We start from the raw sequence: 20,876 nt of genomic DNA, 5'->3' as shown, positions 1-20,876 counted from the left end.
TTATTTTCTTAAGTGAACTCTACCCCCAGTGTGGGGCTTGAACTCATGATCCCAAGATCAAGAGTTGCGTGCTTTAGCCACTGAGCCAGCCCGGCACCCCTCCACCTTACTTTTTTAGATTTCATAAGTAAATGGGAAAATATTAGATATGCTTTTTTTGTGAAGGCACTCCACAAATCAGAAAATCAATCCTTGGACTATAGAGAGCTGAATATGTGTCTGTATGTGTTCACCTGTATATATTCCTAACACTATGATTGAAGGCTTTTTATTTTTTTTCTTTGAGGATAAGGATTATGTCTTAATTTTTTTTTTTTTTATCTTCGTCTCTAGAGTCTATATGGATGCTCAATAAATGGGGACATGCTACTCTATTACCTCCTTTAAAGCAATGACTGTAGCATTTATGAAGCAGGTGTTTATGTTTCTGAATCAATCTAAGTTGAAAGAATTGATTTTAATTAATCACTATTTCTATATCCTATGTTTCTGCTTAATTTTTATTCTCTGACAGTGTGACCTTAAAGCAAATAATTTAACCTCTCTTTGTGCTTCAGTTTTTATTTTAATTTGTTTTTATTGATGCCTAATTGATATTTAACATTATATTAGTTTAGGTGTACAATATAATGATTTGATACTTGCATATACTATGAAACAGTCACCACAATAAGTATTGTTTCTCCCTTCACCATATGTAGTCACATAATATACAATATAATGTTGTTGACTCTAGACTCTAGTACATTGTATCCTCATGACTTACTTATTTTATGGGGAAGTTTGTACCTCTTAACCCCTTCTCCCATTTCACCCACACCATATACCTTCTTACCTCTGGCAACTATGAGTCTGCTCTCTGCATGTTATGTATGAGTTTGGTTATATTTGTTTTGCTTGTTCATTGGTTTTGTTTTTTTAGATTCCACATATAAGTGAAATCATATGGTATTTGTCTTCCTTTGTCTAACTCACTTCACTTAGCATTATACCCTCAAAGTCCATTCATGTTGTCACAAATGGCAAGCTTTCATTCTTTTTTATGGCTGAATAGCATTCCAATGTGTGTGTGTGTGTATCTCACATCTTTATCCATCCACCAATGGATGCTTTAGTTGTTTTACTATCTTTGCTATTGTGAATAATACTGCAGTGAACGTAGGGGTGCATATATCTTTTCTAATTAACGTCTACATTTTCTTCATATAAGTATACAGAAGTAGAGTTGCTGGATCATGTGGTAGTTCTCTTTTCTTTTGAGGAAATTTCATACTGTTTTTCATAGTGGCTGCATCGATCTACACTCCCACCAGTGATGCACAAAGGTTCCCTTTTCTCCATATCCTCACTAGCACTTGCTATTTCCCATCTTTTTGAAAATAGCCATTACGACAGGTGAGAGATGATATCTCATTGTGGTTTTGATTTGTATTTCCCTGATGATTAGTGTTGTTGAGCATTTTTTTCATGTGGCTGTTGGCCATCTGTATGCCTTCTTTGGAAAAGTGTCTATTTAGATCTTCTGCCTGTCATTTAATCAGATTGTTTTTTTGTTATTGAATTATATGAGTTCTTTATCTATTTTGGCTATTAACCCCTTATGAATATATGACTTGAAGATGTCTCATTCAGGAGGTTGCCTTTTTATTTTATTGAGTTTCCTTTCAATTTTATTTTATTTAGTTTATTGAGTTTCCTTTCAATAAAGGAGGTTTGTAGAGGTTTGTAGAGCTGTGTAGAGGTTTTTAGTCTGATGTAGTTCCATTTGTTTATTTTTGCATTTGTTGCCTTTGCCTGGAATCAGTTACATATATGTATACATATATGTATATATATACTGCCAAGAGCAACGTCAAGTAGCCTACTGCCTATGTTTTTTTCCAGGAATTTTGTGGTTTCTGGTCTTATATTCAAGTCTTTAATCCAGTTTGATTTAATTTATGTATGGTGAAAGATAGAGGTTCAGTTTCATTCTTTTGCATGTGGCTGTCCAATTTTCCCCAATACCATTTATTAAAGAGACTGTCTTTTCCCCATTGTATATTCTTGCCTCCTTTGTCACAAATTAATTGACCATATGTGGGTGGGGTTTTTTCCTGGGCTCTTTATTCTGTTTGATTTACCTTTATGTCTATTTTGTGCCAATACTGTTTTGATTATTATAGCATTGTAATTGAAATCAGGAAGCATGATGCTTCCAGCTTTATTCTTTCTCAAGGTGGCTTTGGCTATATGGGATCTCATGTGCTTCCATACAAATTTTAAGATTCTTTGTTCTATTTCTGTGGAAAATTCTACTGGAATTTTGATAGGAATTGCACTGAATCTATAGATTGCTTTGGATAATATGGATATTTTAATAATATTCTTCAATCTATGAGCATGGGATATCTTTCCGTTTGTGTGTTCTTCAGTTTCTTTCATCAGTGTTGTATAGTTTTCATTATACAGATCTTTTACCTGCTTGGTTAAACTTAGTCCTAGGTATTTTATTCTTTTTGGTGCAGTTGTAAGTGGAACTGTTTTCTTAATTTCTCTTTCTGATAGTTTGTGGTTATAGCATAAAAACACAACAGTGTTGTATGTTGATTATGTATCCAGCAACTTTACTGAATTTGTTTATTGTAACACTTTTTTTGGTGGAGTCTTGTAGAATTTTCTATGTGTAGAATCATATTGTCCACAAATGGTGACAGTTTCACTTCTTCCTTTCCAATTTAGATGCATTTTAATTTCTGTTTCTCACGTAATTGCTCTGGACTTCCAATACTATGTTAAATGAAAGTATCAAGAGTGGGCACTCATGTCTTGTTCCTGATTGTTAGAGGAAAAGTTTTCAGCTTTTTACCATTGAGTATTTTTGCTGTGGGCTTATCATACATGGGCCTTTTTAGGTTGAGGTACATTCACTATAATAGCTTTGTTGAGAGTTTTTATCATAAATGGATATTGAATTTTGTCAAATGTTTTTTCCACATCTACTTAGATGATCACATGATTGTTAGCCTTCATTTTCTTAATGTGGTATGTAACATTGATTTATTTGCACATGTTGAAACATCCTTGCATCCCTGGAATAAATTCCACTTCATCATGTTGTATGATCTTTTCAATGGATTGTTGAATTTGTTTGCTGATATTTTGTTGAAGATCTTTGCATCTATGTTCATCGGGGATATTGGCCTGTAATTTTCTGTTTTTCTGGTGTCTTGCCTATCTTTGGTATCGAGGTAATGCTGGCTTATAAAATGAGTTTGGAAGCATTCCATTCTCTTCAGTTTTTTGGAAGAGTTTGAGAAGGATAGATATTAAATCTTAGAAAAAGTTGGATAGAATTCACCAGTAAAGCTGTCTGGTCCTGGACTCCTGCATCTGCAACTCTGTTTCCTTCCCTAAGTTAGGGAGATTTTCAGTCATTATTTCTTCAAATAAGTTTTCTGTTCCTTTCTCTCTCTCTCTTCTCTTGGACCCCTATAACACAAATGTCATTCCACTTGATGTTTCATAGGTCCCTTAAACTATTTGTCACTGTTTAAATTTTTTTTTCTTTTTGCTGTTAGATTTTGGTGAGTTTCACTCCCCCATTTTCTAGGTCACTGATCCTTTCTTCAGCTTCATCTAGTCTGTTGTTGAACCCCTCTTGTGTATCTTTCAGTTCTGTAGCTGCATTCTTCAGCTTTCTAATTTCTGTTTGGTACTTCCTTATATTTTCAATCTCTTTGTTGAAGCTCTTGCTGTGTTCATCTACTCTTCTGAAATCAGTAAGCATCTTTAAGACCATTACTTTGAACTCTTTATCAGGTAAATTATTTATCTCCATTTCATTAAGATTTTTTCTGGAGTTTTATTTTGTTCTTTTGTTTGGAACCTATTCCCTTTACCTCATTTTGCTTGATTCTCTCTTTGTTTCTATGTATTAAGCACAACAGCTATCTGTCCCAGTCTTAAAGGAGAGGTCACAGGAAGGTAGAATGTATTTCAATCTGCTCTCTGTGCAGTCCCCTGAGGGTGGTAGCCTGCCAAGGACTGTCTCTCTGATCATTTCAGCCACCATGGGGCCCAGAAATGCAAACCCCCTGGCCACCAGAGCCAGGCACTCAAGAGGTATCCCTTCTGTGGACAGCATACACCTGCCAGCTTTGGTGGGGCCATAGGGAGGGATGGGTCAGGACAGTACCATCCATTGGATTTACTGGGGTGAGGCCTCAAGGGAGCACCCAGCTGGGTAGCCTATTTGCTGAGGTCAGTGAGGCAGAGCCATTTGGTAGCACAGGGCCAGGGCAAGCAGCACTAGCAAGATAGAGAATGCAAAAATGGCACCAGCCATCATCTTTATCCCCAGAGAGAGTTCGAATAGACCCCTGCCACTCCCACAGATGATTTAAGATTAGCCAGTAAATCTTTTCATATATGATCTAAGTTCTTTCCAACCTGCTGCTTTTGTGCTGGGATCCAAGATGGGTAGGTCTGTGCATGAGCCCTTTAAGAGTGGAGTCTCCATTTCCTGGAGCCTTTTGGTTCTTCTGGTGTTTTGGTTTTCAAAGCCAGACATTTTGGAGGCTCATCTCCCTGGTGCAGTTCCCAAGGATGGGAATACCTCATATGGGGCTTGAACCCCACACTCCTCAGGGATATAGTCCATATTTGTGGGATCCCTCCTGCTTGTGGGTTGCCACACTGGAGTGTGGGGTTTTGGTGAGACTGCATCTCTACCTCTCCTACCCATCTTGATGTACCCCCCCCTTTTTTAATATTTTATTTTTAAGTTATCTCCACACCCAACATGGGGCTCAAACTCACAACCCCAAGATCAAGAGCTGCATGCTTCACTGACTGAGCCAGCCAGGTGCCCTTGATGTAGCCTTTTTATCCTTTATTGTGGTGGACCTGTTCAGCTAGTTTTCAGGTCTTTTTCAGAGACAGTTGTTCTATATGGAGCTGAAGATATGGTGTTTGTGGAAGAGTTGAGTTCAAGGTTTTCCTATGCTACTATTTGAACCACTCGCTTAATTTTTTATTTCAAAATAATTATGGACTCACAAGAAGTTGTAAAATGAGTACAGAGGGGTCTTGTATACCTGTCATCCAAATTTCCCAAATGGACCTCACACAACTGTAGTATATTTCAAAGCCAGGGAATTGACATTGTGTGCCTTTTAAGTTGGATAAAGAAATACCAAAATTTCAGGGTTGCTGGGAAGCTAAAATGAAATAATCAGTTTGGAGCAAGTAGCTAGTACCTGGCATAGCTGTGCTCAACTTGTTTCAATTCTTTTTTTTTTTTTTTCCATTTTTTTCCTCTATTTCTCTATTTTACTTTTCTAAAATTGCCTATCAAGCTCTATTCTTCATAAAACTAGTAAGGTAAAATTAAGTATTTCATAATATGTACTAAAACTTAAGCAGTGGTTGTAAGGGATCAAATTATAGGAGACTTATAAGTTGTACTTTTCTGTAATGTGTAAGGTTTGAGGTTTTATCATTTTGTGTTTTTTCCGAAGAATGGCATGTTTTATTTTTGTCATCAGAAAACATAAGAAAGAAGACAAAAACAAATCTAAATGATAAACCTTCCAGGAATGTGTGTGGTAAGCCAGTAAAGGATTACTAAAAAGGGTATGGCAAAACCAAAGCTTATTACTCAGTTTTGCAATCCCTATTTTCCATTTACGTATATGTAAAGTATTTGAAGCATGTTTGAGCGAGTATTTCAGAGTACAACATGCTTACTGCAATGTTTAAAAGAAATCCAGTTTTCCTGAAAAATACTGTTTAATTATTTTTTTTTGTTTTTGTTTTTTTTTTTTTTTTTTTTTGAGAGAGAGAGAAAGAGTGCAAGCAGGGGAAAGATGCAGAGGGAGTAGAGAGTATCCTAAGCAGGCTCCACACTCAATGCAGAGCCCAACACAGGGCTTAATCCCACTACCCTGGGATCATGACCTGAGCTGAAATCAAGAGTCAGATGTTCAACCACCTGAGCCACCCAGGTGCCCCCTTGTTAATTTTTTAAACAAGATCTTACCTATTTGGCAGAGAAATGTTTAAGGAGTTTAGTGTGCATTTCAACTTGAAAAACAAGTATATTTAACTAAAACCAGATAAACCTTTTCAACTGTATTCATTAATTAGTAGTCAGATATATTTCAGATAACATTAACAGGTAACTTCTTCTGAAGTCCTCTATCTTAAAGCCTTCTATATATTAATTTATGAAGAAAAAAGATTTGATATGCAAACAAAACTTGTATTTAAATGGCTTTTTCTTTTTAATTTTCTCCGTTATCTCTTAAATGTTAGTGTAGTTGAGGAGAGGCATAGTTATAAAATTTAACTTTATTGCTAGAAAAGATGTGGCATTTGGGTTTTTTTCAACCCCTTTACATTACAGATATTTTAAAAATACTCTTTAGTAAGTGCTCAGTGGTAGTAAAGCCAGGTTTTGAACTCAGGCCTATAGACTTGCAATGTTGTATAATTTTTTCTACATCATACTGCTTTTCCCCCCTATTGGAATTGGTCAACTTCATTGGTATAGAAATTGAAACCCCTTGGGTTGCCTGGGTGGCGCAGTCTGTTGGGCATCTGACTTCAGCTCAGGTCATGATCTCGTGGTCCGTGAGTTCGAGCCCCACGTCGGGCTCTGTGCTGGCAGCTCAGAGCCTGGAGCCTGCTTCGGATTCTGTGTCTCCCTCTCTCTCTACCCCTCCCCCACTCACACTCTGCCTGTCTGTCTGTCTGTCTCTCTCTCTCTCTCTTTCAAAAGTAAAGATTAAAAAAAAATTAAAAGTAAAAAAGAAATTGAAACCCCTTGTCTTTGACCATACCCTCTTTACCCTCTATTTCTCTCTCTTTTTTAATCTTTAATATTTTTTAACATTTATTTATTTTTGAGAGACAGAGCACAAGCAAAGGAGAGGGGTAAACCCAGAATCTGCAGGCTCCAAGCTCCAAGCTGTCAGCACAGAGCCCAACGTGGGGCTCGAACTCAAAACTGTGAGATCATGAGCTGAAGTCGCATGCTTAACCGACTGAGCCACCCAGGTGCCTCTGCCTGTCTCTGCCTCTCTCTCTCTCTCTCTCTCTCTCTCTCTTTAAAAGAGAGAGAAAGCACACGAGTGGGGAGAGGGACAGAGGGAGAGAGAGAATCTTAAGCAGGCTTCATGCTTGACATGACCCTGGGATCGTGAGCTGAGCCCAAATCCAGAGTCAGACACTGAACTGACTGAGCCACCCAGGCACCCCTCTTATTTCTTTATACCTCCCCAAGATGCTACAAATTTGATTGCTCGCTCTTCAGAATCCATGAACCCCTTATGACTCTATTTGACTTCTTATCCTGCCTGGCGCATGTGGGCATGGATCAGTTATTTCAAAAACTATTTTCTTTATTATCAATTGAATTCTTTGACTGTGGATATATACAAGTAATATAAGAGTTATAAAGTTTCCTGACCTTATATTTTTTTAATCTTCCAGATTCTTCTCACCTCTTGACTTTATAATAGTCTCTAACCCTAATCTTGGGTCATTTTATTTTTGCTTCAGAATAAAGTCATGAATCACGTTAACAGAATCTGGGACATATGTATGTTGCTTAATTTCATCTAGGCTGTAACTTCATCTTTTCATAAAATCTATGACTTTTATACACTTTTTTTCTCCAGATCTTTTCTGTTTTTTGCAAACTATGAAGTTGCTTTTCTCATTTAGATTCCCACTCTCAGTGTATTGTCTTGTCTTCTGCTTAGTTCATTTTTGTCCTTGTAGTCACTTTCTGGCACAAGCTGCTTTCTGGGGATCACAGGCTCCTTGAAGTCCTCTTTACATTGTTGAAGACATTTTAGCACTCTATACAGTCTTTCTTTTTTTTTTAAGTTTATTTATATATTTTGAGAGACAGTGCACATGTGAGTTGGGGAGGGGCAGAGATTGAGAGAGAGAATTCCAAGCTGGCTCTGCACTGCCAGCATAGAGTCCAGTGCAGGGCTCGAACTCAAAAACCATGAGATCATGACCTGAGCCAAAATCAAGAATCAGTCACTTAACAGACCAAGCCACCCAGGAGCCCCAACAAATATCTGTTTCATGCAGGTTGATGGGTCAGATTTTTCTTAAGCTTCATTGCCAAGAAAAGTGGTCACTCTGAAGCAGCTGATTTATTTTTAATCTGTATATGCTGTAAACGTTTTGACTGGTCATGCTTCACACTTTATTTTGCCCATTGAAAACTTGAAGCGATGTTTAACTGTCCACACTAACAAAATAACCTTACCTCTAGTTTCATCTTTTTATTTAAAATTCTATTAACATCTTCTTCCCTGCCTTCTTCATCTCCTGTGTGTAATGTTGGATCGCATGTGTTTCTTTTGTTTTGAAAAGGTAATACACACACACACACACACACACACACACATTTTAATAAAATCTAGTAGTACAGAAAGCACACTTGGAAAAATAAAACTCAGTGTAGAGGATAATCAGCAAAATGAAAAGGAATTTGTTGTGCTGAGGTTTCAGAAAAACTGTCAGAAGTCATTTTATTAAGTTTGTTAGCAGGAAGATGAACTAGTAAATGTTCATTTTAACCACTAGGACTTAGACTGAGTTTGTTACAGCTCTGTACACAAACAGGTGTAGATGGTGTTCTCATAAACTATTGCTGCTTTACACTAATTTATAAAGTTTGATGAACCATCAACGTTTCTTACTAGCCATTGTTTTATAGCTTTGTGTAATTACCTAAAAATGTCTTAGATAAATTTAACTACAGAGAAGATTCCCAGGCTTCATTGAAAAAAAGGTAAACATTTACAGCATAAGCAAGTATCTCATCTCCTTTCCCTGGATGGTAAGAGCATAGAAACAAATAAATTAATACAGAGAAAAATGCACCCAATCCTTTTTATTGTTTTCTTAATAAATCTAGCTCATATAGTAATTTAAAATACACTATAACCACAACAATAAAAGGTCTTATTAAGTCAAATCATGGAGGAGGGGGTAATCAATTTTTCCTTTAGTTATAATAGAAAATTTTTGAATGCCCACTATATGCCAGGCTCTGTACTTATTGAATATTGGCCACCTATTATGTGACAGTTACTTTGCTACGAACTGGTAAACAAACACCACATGCTACTTGCCCTCATTTAATCTGCCCACTAACTCTATGCAAGAGGTATATTATGGCTGAGAAAATTTGAGGCTCAGAGAGGTTAACTAGATGGTTCAGAGTCACACAGTCATTCAGTGGTGGAGGTATGATTTGAATATAGGTCTGTCTTATTCCAAAATTTGTGTCTTCCCACAAAGTTACAATATGAGTGTGCCAGAGGGGCAGGGGGAGTACAAGCACATACAAAGTTATATAAAGGCATGGAACCCAGTAACCTGCATTGCCTAGCTGAGCCTGCTGTTTTATCTGGCTTAGATAATCTTGTCTAGATGATTGGTGTAGCCTCCTCACTGGTCCCTCTATAGTCTATAGCAGCCAGAGTGACCCTCCTAAAATATGAACCTTATCATGTCACTCCTCTGTACAGAAACCTCCAGTGGAGGTTCCCCCCTCTATACCCGCATTCCTTTCCCCCTGCCTCCATACCTTGAAATAACCACAGACATTGCCATTAGTTTGTTGTATATCCTTTCAACTTTGGGTATTGGTTTGTAACCTTTTTATTTAAACAAAAATAGGATAAACTATATACATTCTATGTATTCTGCAAATTGCTTTTTCTCTTATATTTACAGTTGAATAGCCTATGTTTTTTTTTTAAGTTTGTTTATTTTGAGGGAGACAGAGACAACACAAGTGGGGTAGGGGCAGAGAGCAGGAGACAGAATCACAAGCAGGATCCACACTGTCAGCACAGAGCCCGACATGGAGTTTGAACTCATGAAATCGTGAGATCATGATCTGAACTGAAACCAAGAGTCAGACACTTAACTGACTGAGCCACCCAAGCACCCCAAATAGCCTGTGTTACAAAGCAGAATGAGGAAAGTTTTCTGTTTTATTGGTTCCAAATTACATGACTATTTTATGATACTGCCATATAATTGTGAATTTTGTCTACATAAAACAACATCTTTTAAACAATTATATTTTTGTATCTACAACATGAAATAACTCATTTTAAAAATTACTGTTGCCCTAAGAGTGTAATGTTTGTTGTGCAGAAAGATTTTTCACCAGAGCAAACTCTTTAACTATACATGACTTGGCATAGATGCTTGAATTATAAGTAATTATTACAGTTTCTTTAAGAAAAAATCTTTTGATGTTTGTTTATTGAAAGAGTGTGAGTGGGGGAGGGGCAGAGACACAGAATCTGAATCAGGCTCCAGGCTCTGAGCTGTCAGTCCAGAGCCCGACGTGGGGCTCGAACTCACAAACTGCAAGATGATGACCTGAGCCCAAGTCAGACGCTTAACTGACTGAGCCACTCAGACACCCCAGTAATTACTACAGTTTCTTTTTTAATGTAGTTAACTCTCAGTTGAGCAATTTCAACTGCTTTTGCCTCCACTCATTAGTAGAGATAGTAAGGGTATATAAAGTAAAATGTAGGAGAACTGAGGGCCAATAATGGAGCCAGAGGACTTGGCTCTACATGATCAAGGCTAATGAGTTATTTGATAAATGCAATGTGCCATTGTAGGTAAAGACTGCAAACTATGGCCTCAGATTTGCTTTTGATGAAAAACAGGATTTCATTTATTTCCTTGTTTTAGTTTTGTATTAAATATGTTAAAACCTTTTCATTTTTAATTGCAGTCTCGAGTTATAGCTGTACTGGATTGGGAGCTTTCAACCATTGGTCATCCTTTGTCAGACTTAGCTCATCTCTCCCTGTTCTACTTTTGGCCAAGGACAGTTCCAATGATAAATCAAAGTTCTTATTTTCAAGAAAACATAGGTATGAAACCATCATGTTGCCTAAATTGCTATTAATATAAAATTATATTTATTATTCTTCACAATTAAAAGGTAAGATTATATAGCAAGTTTAGTTAAGAACTTTTAATTACTTTCTTGAAATGTTTCTAAATCATTTTGTTCTTGATTTTTCTGAACATAGCATTTCACTTTTAGCAATTTATGATAAAATATAGCCTTTTATATACATCATTCTTTTTAGAAGTCAACATTCAGAACATGTTTCTTATTCGGATTAATGGTTATTATATTCAGTTTTATACGCATATGCAATTTTATTACAGTTTGAAATATTCACCATGATATCTTTCATTAAATTTTACAGTATGTGCTATTTTTATAGGGATACCATCAATGGAAGAAATGATTTCAATATATTGCCGCTGCAGAGGAATTAATTCTATTCTTCCTAACTGGAATTTCTTTATTGCCCTGACATATTTTAAAATGGCTAGCATAGCACAGGTAATTCACTATTTTTAACCTGTGTTTCACTTTTATTTATTAATGTAATGTTCACAATATTTTCTGGTCTTCAGGAATTTTATATTCTTTGTCCTTAGATCATTTTGCTTTTGATAATGACAAATACCAAATATGGTTGAATATGAATCCAGAATTTACATAATAGGAACTTGGCAAGGGAAAAAACTGAGTAGCAAAATGTGTTATCACTTTTAGGGGAGGGGAGGGGAGAAAGACATAAAGAGAAAAAGAGAAAGCCATGTGAAGATTCGGTATTACCTGAATATCCATTTTAAGAAAGAGCTAAAATCTTTTAATGATATTTGCTTCAAATATAAAACCATTTATTAACAAAGGTCATGATAAAGAAAGAAATAATTTTTGCATGTCCCAAAGCCTCGCATAGTACCTAGAATATAGTTGCCTCTTAATATGTTTTTGAGAGAATAGATGAGTAAAATTTTCCATTTTCTAACAAGGTCATATTTATGTGATTAATTTTGAGAGGAAATTGAGCATACAGTTAGTTTTTTATATTATGGCTTCATCTGAAATGTATTCGTCTTTATACTGATTTAGTTTCCATGTGCTTTGAATCTCGGGAGTTTAAGAAACTGAGATGCTTTATCAGTGGCAAAGGGCTAGGGCTTGGTGGAATAAGTAAATAAGAGATTTCAGAAACAAAAAAGAATGGGAAAAGAGTTAAGGTTTTTTTCCCCTTGTCTCCAGAGTCCATGCTATCCATGAACAACTGAAATGTCTTCTAGGATATAGTTGTATTACATTTCATCCTGTGTTTTAGAATCATGTTAATCATGTTGATTGGATGGGTTTCTCAAAATAGGGATTATGGTATGTTTTTTATATTTGTCAGCTTCCACAAATAGGCTTTGAATTTAAAATGGATTTTCTTTTCAAACAAAAGTTTGATGTGGGTTATGTTGAAATTAATATGTATGTCATACATTTTATGTGGTAACCTTAGAGATGATCATAAACATTCTATTCTAACTATAAATATGAAATTGGCAATGATGGAAAAACTGTTAGGGTACATTATTGCATAAAGAATTACATGAAGAGGGGCGCCTGGGTGGCGCAGTCGGTTAAGCGTCCGACTTCAGCCAGGTCACGATCTCGCGGTCCGTGAGTTCGAGTCCCGTGTCAGGCTCTGGGCTGATGGCTCGGAGCCTGGAGCCTGTTTCCGATTCTGTGTCTCCCTCTCTCTCTGACCCTCCCCCGTTCATGCTCTGTCTCTCTCTGTCCCAAAAATAAATAAACGTTGAAAAAAAAAATTTAAAAAAAAAAAAAAGAATTACATGAAGAAATAAAACTAAGGAGATTCAGTTGATTGTGTTTGGGTGGAAGAAGCAAGGGAGAGGAGAGTGTGCTATGTTGAAAGCATAGAACATGGAGAAGAGAGGCACCTGGGTGGCTCAGTTGGTTAAGCGTCCCACTCTTGGTTTCGATTCAGATCATGATCTCCTGGTTCCTGAGTTCAAACCCCATGTTGAGCTCTGCATTGACAGCAGAGCCTGCTTGGGATTCTCTCTCTCTCTCTCTCTCTCTCTCTCTCTCTCTGCCTCTCCCCTGCATGTGTGCTCTGTCTCTCTCTCTCTCTCTCTAAAAATAAATGAACTTTAAAAAAAAGAACATGGAGAAGAAAGAAAAACTAATTAGAATTCAACTAACACTGGTCAAGGAGACAGTTAACTAATTTAGGAGTCAAAAAAAAAATGAGGGAAAATTTTCTTAGAGATCATGTCATTGCCTTCTCTTTAGTTTTATAGTTGTTTTGTTTTGTTTTGTTTTACTTTATTTTTGTGTCTGTAGATTTTCCTCCAGTATGAAGGGAAAATAGTGATCTTTAGAGGTGATATAATTTGCCAATTTGGTATCTTTGTTAGCTTCTGAACTCATTTTCAAGTTTGATTTGATTTCCAGTTATAATTCTGTTAGGATAAGAGTGTGTCAACCAAATTATGCATGTATAACTCTTTAATTTAAGAAGGTATAATTATCCTTGCGTGTAAATAAGTAGAATTGGTGATCTGATTTACATTTTGATACCTTGTGAGTTTAGGGACTCACATAGCTGGGAAACTGGAAAGACTGGATAGCTGAAGAACAGTTTTTAATGATTCTTAATTGCTCTATGTTAATTTATTTATAGGGAGTATATCGTAGATATCTTCAGGGAAATAATGCATCTGAGAATAGCTTTCTGTTTGCCAAGATTGTGCAACCTCTGGCAGAAACTGGATTACAACTCTCAAAACGGTGAGCAAAATGAATTCCTTGGATACCTCAAATTAGAGCCTTTATTAGATATATGAAGGTTGTAAACTTTGGGATAGGGACTGTTTTTATTGATTACACCAGGATTGCTGCTGCCAATCACAGTAGTTTTTTGGTAACTCTCTTATATGCCTGAAAATAAAAAGACTTCAAATATAAAAAAAAAATTATAATCCATATTCATGATTAAAAGTAATTTTTTTTTGCCAACTTGAGTATATAAACTTTTAAAGAGATAGATAAAAGTCTCAAATGTTTCGTTTCAATAATAAGTTACTTACATATACCTATTTAAAATTACATATTACAGGGACGCCTGGGTGGCTCAGTTGTTTGCGCATCCGACTCTTGATTTTGGTTCAGGTCATGATCCCAGGGTCGTGGGATTGAGCTCCGTGTGGGGCTCCACACTGTGTGAAGCCTGCTTAGGATTCTCCCCAGCCCCTCTCCCCCACTCACACACTGCCTCTGAAAAATAAAATAAAGTAACATAAAAGATGATTTATTAACTTTAGCAGTATTGCTCTTTTCCATCATATTTCATGAAATTTTATTCAATCACGTCATAAGTGAAATCCATATCTCCATCAGTGGAGCACTTTTCAAGGCATCTAATTCACTTGCCAACCACACACTCCTATCTAAGTGCTGTGATCTATAGCACTTACTGAGTGCATGGATGATGGTGTCCCTGGAAATTCTGTCCAAGCCGTAAGTTCCCATGGCATAACATTAGGACAGTTATGTCTTACAATTCATTTATAGATGGATATTTGTGTTCTCCTCAACATAACAGCTGACTGTGTTGCTCTTCATAAAGATCTTTAAAGTTCTTGTTTATAATGACAGCCAACAGTTGTACTTGTGAGGAATATACTAAGAATAATTACTAAATTTGTTCAATTTCTTCACTTGCTTTTTTTAGAGATTGTGATAAGTGGCTTTAATAAAGATTCAAAACTACCACTGATTAAGGTCAGGCCAGGCTTATGTTTTACCAAGTAGTGCTTTCACCATTAGCGTTTAATGTTCAAAGTAAAGGGATTCTGCATTCATGCCATAATATGAAAAACTTAAGAAATTACAAAATATGGCTACTCCTGAGGTATATTTTGGGGGAGTTGGGGAAGTCTTCACATTATATTCAGAAGTATAGAATAATGATTTTGGACACCTTTATAACTTTTTTTTAATAAAGGACTTTTGGTACTACGCCACCACAGATTGATACTTCCCAGCAGTTTTTTGTACAGAGTAAGACAGGCCAGGAAGTTCTTATTAGGATCAAGCATTTCATGAAACAACACATCCTTCCAGCTGAAAAAGTAAGTACCATACAAACAAATAGAATGTATTTTTGCTCAAGGACTATTGATGAATGACGTCTGTTATCTCTGTTTCTAGGAGTACCATGGTATCCTATCCTATCCTTACCTCATTCCACTCTTCCCCTTAGCACTGAGCTACTGCAGAAGCTGATAAGCTTCTAAAATATGTCAAGGGAATGCTACAGATAAATGATTGGAATTAAAATTCAGTCAAAGGGAATTAACTGTTGTAAAGTTGAGATCCTAAATATATTAGAGTAAAGCATTACTTTAGGGCCTTTGCCTAAGGCTTTTTTTTATCTTTATAGACTCCTTTGAGAATTAAGAAAACTGCAGAGTAAATAAGATGGACATAACCAGAAAATTTTGCATATCATTTCAATCTATTCACAGATATACTACCTCTCTCCCCATAAGTTACTATTTTAAGGTGTTAAGTAAATAACCGTAAGTTCACTGAGGGTAGAGAAGTAACATGGTACATTCAGTCATTTAGTTAACATGTAAGTATTAGGTACCCTAATAGTGGGTTAGGCATCTGGAGAACTATTGAAAGAAAAAGAAAGAACAAGACAGAGCTAATGCTTCCACAGAGCTTACACTTTAGCACAAAAGAAAGACATTAAATAAGGAAGATAAATGCTGTGAAGAAAAGATAAAAGCTATTATGAAAATAGATAAGGCAGGTGGGGCCAGGTATGTGTGTGAGTTGAACACTGGTGTAGAAATTATAATGGTTTGATTCTAGTCCATTCCTTCTACAAGTTAGATGGTCATGGGCAAATAACTTTAATTCTCAGTACCTCAGTCTTTTCATCTGTGATGTGAATAGATATGAGTAGATATACAATAAATTCTCATTTTAATTTTCCATGATTCTGAGAATTCTAGAGCTGGACTGACAAAATCAAATAGGAAACTGAAAAAGCCCAAAATTCTTTCAATAAAAATATTGAGTTGATATGTGTTTATAAGGCAATTACTATTGTTGCTTGAATTACATAAATATTGTTGCTTGAATTACATTGTTAGTAAGATCTGGCATGAGATTAATTTTGCTGACCAAGTAGGGTATAGTTTTTATTTTTTGTCTTTTGTTTTCTAAAGAAAATGCTACTTAAATATGAGGAAGTTCTTTCTAAAATAGTCACCTCTTACATGTGTTCAGTGATTAAGATATCACTTTGGAAACTTTATGAACTAATTAGTACATATACAATTTTGAGTTTTAAAATTCTGAACTTTTGGGTGTTAAAAAGGAAATGCAACACTTTTGGTTCAAAATGGCAGTCTGAATTCAGCATTTATCTCCTTTCCCTCAAATAAAATCCCATTAACAATAAAGAAATTTGTTTAAAGAAATAGCATAAATTGCTAAAAGCTCAAAAACAGAAATGGGACACATCAGAGGACTAAAGGTTTTGAAAAGAGAATGGAAATTGGATTTGGAAAGCAGAATGGATCATACCAAAGAATAACCTTTAACAGAAAAAGCCACATCTTAAAATCATTTTGAAATAAGAGAAGGCTGTAGCACAGGCAGTAACTTTTTTCTTTTTCTTTTTTTTAATTTTTAATGGAGTCTCCTGTGATTGGCTGGTATGGAGAGCAAGAGTGAGAAGGAAAAGAGAAATCAAGTTGTTTGACTAATTAACCTGCAAGTGGGCCGTGGGGTTAGGTCTCTAACACTCCTGAATAGTAGTGGCATTTGCTTCAAATGAAAGGCTGTAAGAGTACTTTAAAAAAGTAAATGATCAGCTTAGACTTATCATGGTGATCATTTCATAATGTGTATAAATGTCAAATCACTATGTTGTACATCAAAAGCTAATGTAATACTGCATGCTAACTATACTCCAATTTAAAAAAAAAGACAAAACAAAAAACAAAATGAGGAAATTGAGGCCAGAGAAATTCAGCAAGTTGCCTAAATCAAAGAGAGAAGGAAGCCAATGTGGAACAGTGTGGAAAACCTGGATCTTAGAGTTAGAGCATGGGTTCTGATTCAGACTTTGCCTAAATTCTACCTTCAGCAAAAAACTTACTTCAAACATTTGAAAAACACTGAGCACCTCTGTATGCTGGTCACTGTGCTAGATGGTGGGGACATGGTGATATTAAATCTTTTTTTTTTTTTAATTTTTTTTTTTAACGTTTATTTATTTTGGAGACAGAGAGAGACAGAGCATGAATGGGGGAGGGGCAGAGAGAGAGGGAGACACAGAATCGGAAACAGGCTCCAGGCTCCAAGCCATCAGCCCAGAACCTGACGCGGGGCTCGAACTCACGGACCGCGAGATCGTGACCTGGCTGAAGTCGGACGCTTAACCGACTGCACCACCCAGGCGCCCGATATTAAATCTTATTAAGCATGACAATATTAAGCAAAGTTGATAACTTCACAGTCAAATGCAAGAGGAAGACAAACAGTGAATCAACAGTAACAACACTAGTTAATATGCATTAAGAACTTACTCCTCTGCCAGATACTGTACCAACAACTCATGTACATGTACACTGACTCATGTATTACTCTGGCTTGAAAATGAGTCAGAGAACATTTAAGCTATGAGTAATACATTTAGAACTCGAAAGAAAGAAAGAAGAAAGAAAGGGGGGAAGGGAAGAATGAAGGAAGGAAAAGAAAGGGATGGAGGGAGGAAGGAAGAGGAGGGAAGGAGGAAGGAAGAAAGAGAAAGGACAAACTGAAAAGAAAGACAAGAAAGAAAGAGAAAAAGAAAGAAGAAAGAAAAACTAAAAAGAAAGAAAGGAAGGAAGGAAATGAAAAAGACAATAACAGCAACAACAAATTATCTGTTTCAAAGAAGCCAGGGCTTCAACATGAGGGTTAGTCCTCTAGAGTCCTCCATTTTTGGCTTTTTTCTTTCTTTTTTTAGTGGGGGTATGGTGTAGACCCCCAGCTTGCCTGTCAGTTTGCCTGATTCCTATCTACTCACCCTAAAATGAAGCATATTTGTTGACATGCTTGTGCTTGGAACCAGCTGATTATTCGAAAGAGAGGCCACAATTGGCAGAAGAAACCAAGTAGCCTTGCTCTTTCATTTATAGATGTGAATGGGAATCAAAGGAAACATGCAGCACAGAAAAGAAGTATCACAAATTGGCTTGTGATACATCTGCTGAGCTTAATAGCATGCAGCTATGAAAATATTTACAAAGAATTTTCAATGTAAAAGAAAATGCTTTCTTATAAGCAAAAAGCAGTCTATAGCTTTAAAGGGAAGATTGTCAGTATTTTGTGTGGCAAGGAAAGCAACAATCATTTTTTCGTTGCAGATTGTTCAGATCTAGAATACATCCACACATAATAATGTGAACTTTTTCTTCCATTAAAAATCTTAAACTGGGGGGCGCCTGGGTGGCGCAGTCGGTTAAGCGTCCGACTTCAGCCAGGTCACGATCTCGCGGTCCGTGAGTTCGAGCCCCGTGTCGGGCTCTGGGCTGATGGCTCAGAGCCTGGAGCCTGTTTCCGATTCTGTGTCTCCCTCTCTCTCTGCCCCTCCCCCGTTCATGCTCTGTCTCTCTCTGTCCCAAAAATAAATAAACGCTGAAAAAAAATTTTTTTTAATAAAAAAAAATAAAAATCTTAAACTGGGATGCCTGGTTGGCACAGTCAGTGGAGAATGTGACTCTTGATTTCAGAGTTGTGGGTTTGAGTCCCATGTTGGGTGTAGAGATTGCTTGAAAATAAAATCTTTGAAAAAAAAATCTTAAACCGACATCTGTAAAAATGTTTTATCCTGTAGAATGATTCTGAACAATACTAATCCCTGTCTGTGAACATTGACATTTGAAATGATATCTGGAGAAAAGTAATTAGCTTTCTCAAAATGGGAGGGAGAAAAGTCTATAAAATTCTATCCAATATTATTATAACTAAGTTTGTAAAAATTAAAAATCATATCTAGAAAAAAAATGTCTAGAAAGCAAGATTATGTCACATAATGCACCAGTTTTTTTAGCAATACACATCTTTAGTAAGACTCTTAATGAATTTTTCATAATGCTTTTACATATTTTTCCAAATTTTTATAATGGGGAAAAAATAAGCTTCATTTAAACTATTCAAATGACCATGGAAATTCCTTGGATATCTTAAAGTGAGAACATAAGAACCCATTACTTATGAAAATGTTAAAAGGCAGTTCTTCCTAATTAATATGGATAAGGAGTCCTAAAAAATAGCAGGTAAAACAGGAACTAGCAACATGTTCTTGAGAACACACTTTTAACGTAATGATAACATTAGCCATATTTTCCTACTCAGTGTAATAATGTACTGGTAAAGAACTATTGTTGCTTCTTTCTAATAGACTTAAGTTTAAAGTGAAAAACATATTATATGGAAAATTATTTGTAGGCTCAGATTTAAGATTCTGAACCAACATACTTCAAAGCCGCATCTCAATCAGTGAATGAGGAAGTTAGCTGTTAAAGGTGTTATTCGGGGAGAATTTATCAGGCACCAAACTTATTTTCTGCTTCCTTCTGTTTTTCATACTCTAAGAACTAAAGAGAACTTCATTCTGATGAGATATTTTAATTCTGACTCCTGCCATACCACAAATAGATTTTGCAGATCTCTTGAATGGATAGACTGTAGAATAGGAATTTTTAAATCATACAAGTTTTTAAATAATTTTATAAACATTGGCATATTTTAACTTCTCAGAACTGTAGTATCATAAACTGTAGTATCATAACTTATCACAAACTGTAGTCAGAGATGAGGAATTTGTAAATGTATTGCATAATATATTTCTTATCAAACACAGTAACATTGACTATTTCCACGGCAATACGAGGGATGGAAATAATAAACAACCCTAAACAGGAAATCTCCAATTTAACTGACTTCCTGACACAAATGACAAATGCTGTTTATCCTATTGGCTTTGAAAAAGCTGTCCTTTGTCTTCTTGAAGTTTTCACTAAATACATCAGTACCCTGGACTGCCATGCTTTAATAAAAAGAACATTTCTGGGGGCGCCTGGGTGGCTCAGTCAGTTAAGCGTCTGACTTCGGCTCAGGTCATGATCTTGCAGTCCGTGAGTTCGAGCCCCACGTTGGGCTCTGTGCTGACAGCTCAGAGCCTGGAACCTGTTTCAGATTCTGTGTCTTCCCCTCTCTCTGACCCTCCCCCTTTCACGCTCTGTCTCTCCCTGTCTCAAAAATAAATAAATGTTAAAAAAAATTTAAAAAAAACCATTTCTGAATATTATATGACTGTAAAGTGATAGAACAATTTTAGAAAATGATTTTGTAATGTGGACTTGTGACAATATTCATAGCCTTTAATCTAGTAATTGTACTAGCCTAAGTGTAAAAAAAATAAGTACAGAGATGAATAATAGCAAATATTGGAGAATGCCATCATAGACCGTATTTTAGTTCATCTTGATTCTTTTAGTTGCACAAATTAGAGATTATTGTTACTGTTTTATGTAGCTAGTTTTTTAAAACTTTTTTAAAGTTTACTTATTTATTTTGAGAGAGACAGAGACAGCATGAGTCGGGGAGGGGCAGAGGGAGAGGGAGAGAGAATCCCAAGCAGGATCTGCAGCACCATCAGCACAGAGCCTGACGTGGGCTTGAACCCATGAAACTGTGAGACCATGACCTGAGCCAAGACCAAGAGTAGCACACTTAACCAACTGAGCCACGCAGGTGCCCCATACATAGCTAGCTTTTAATTTAGATTTACCCATATATTTATCACTTTATTTACTGTTTCTTCTTGCAACTCAGATGTTTCTTTAACGATCAACTTTCTTTAATGAGAATCTGCTAGTAACCTTTTATTTGATAGTTCTTTTTATTCCTT

The 20,876-nt window shown here is 36.2% G+C and overlaps 1 protein-coding gene across 1 annotated transcript in view; it reads left to right on the top strand.

Annotated features, from left to right (window-relative positions):
- Positions 1–20,876, top strand: part of ACAD11 (acyl-CoA dehydrogenase family member 11) — a 91,542-nt gene that overhangs the window by 17,623 nt on the left and 53,043 nt on the right. The window contains exons 6-9 of the mRNA XM_040480199.1: positions 10,778–10,919; positions 11,283–11,404; positions 13,578–13,684; positions 14,901–15,027. Of these exons, the coding sequence (XP_040336133.1) occupies positions 10,778–10,919; positions 11,283–11,404; positions 13,578–13,684; positions 14,901–15,027 (498 nt within the window). The remainder of the gene's footprint in view (positions 1–10,777; positions 10,920–11,282; positions 11,405–13,577; positions 13,685–14,900; positions 15,028–20,876) is intronic.

Source organism: Herpailurus yagouaroundi, unplaced genomic scaffold (genome assembly GCF_014898765.1).
Source record: "Herpailurus yagouaroundi ecotype Mexico unplaced genomic scaffold, PumYag 159, whole genome shotgun sequence".
NCBI classification, from domain to species: Eukaryota; Metazoa; Chordata; class Mammalia; order Carnivora; family Felidae; genus Herpailurus; species Herpailurus yagouaroundi.
Note: the sequence above shows the minus strand (reverse complement) of the source record. Positions and strands in the feature narration are given on the sequence as shown.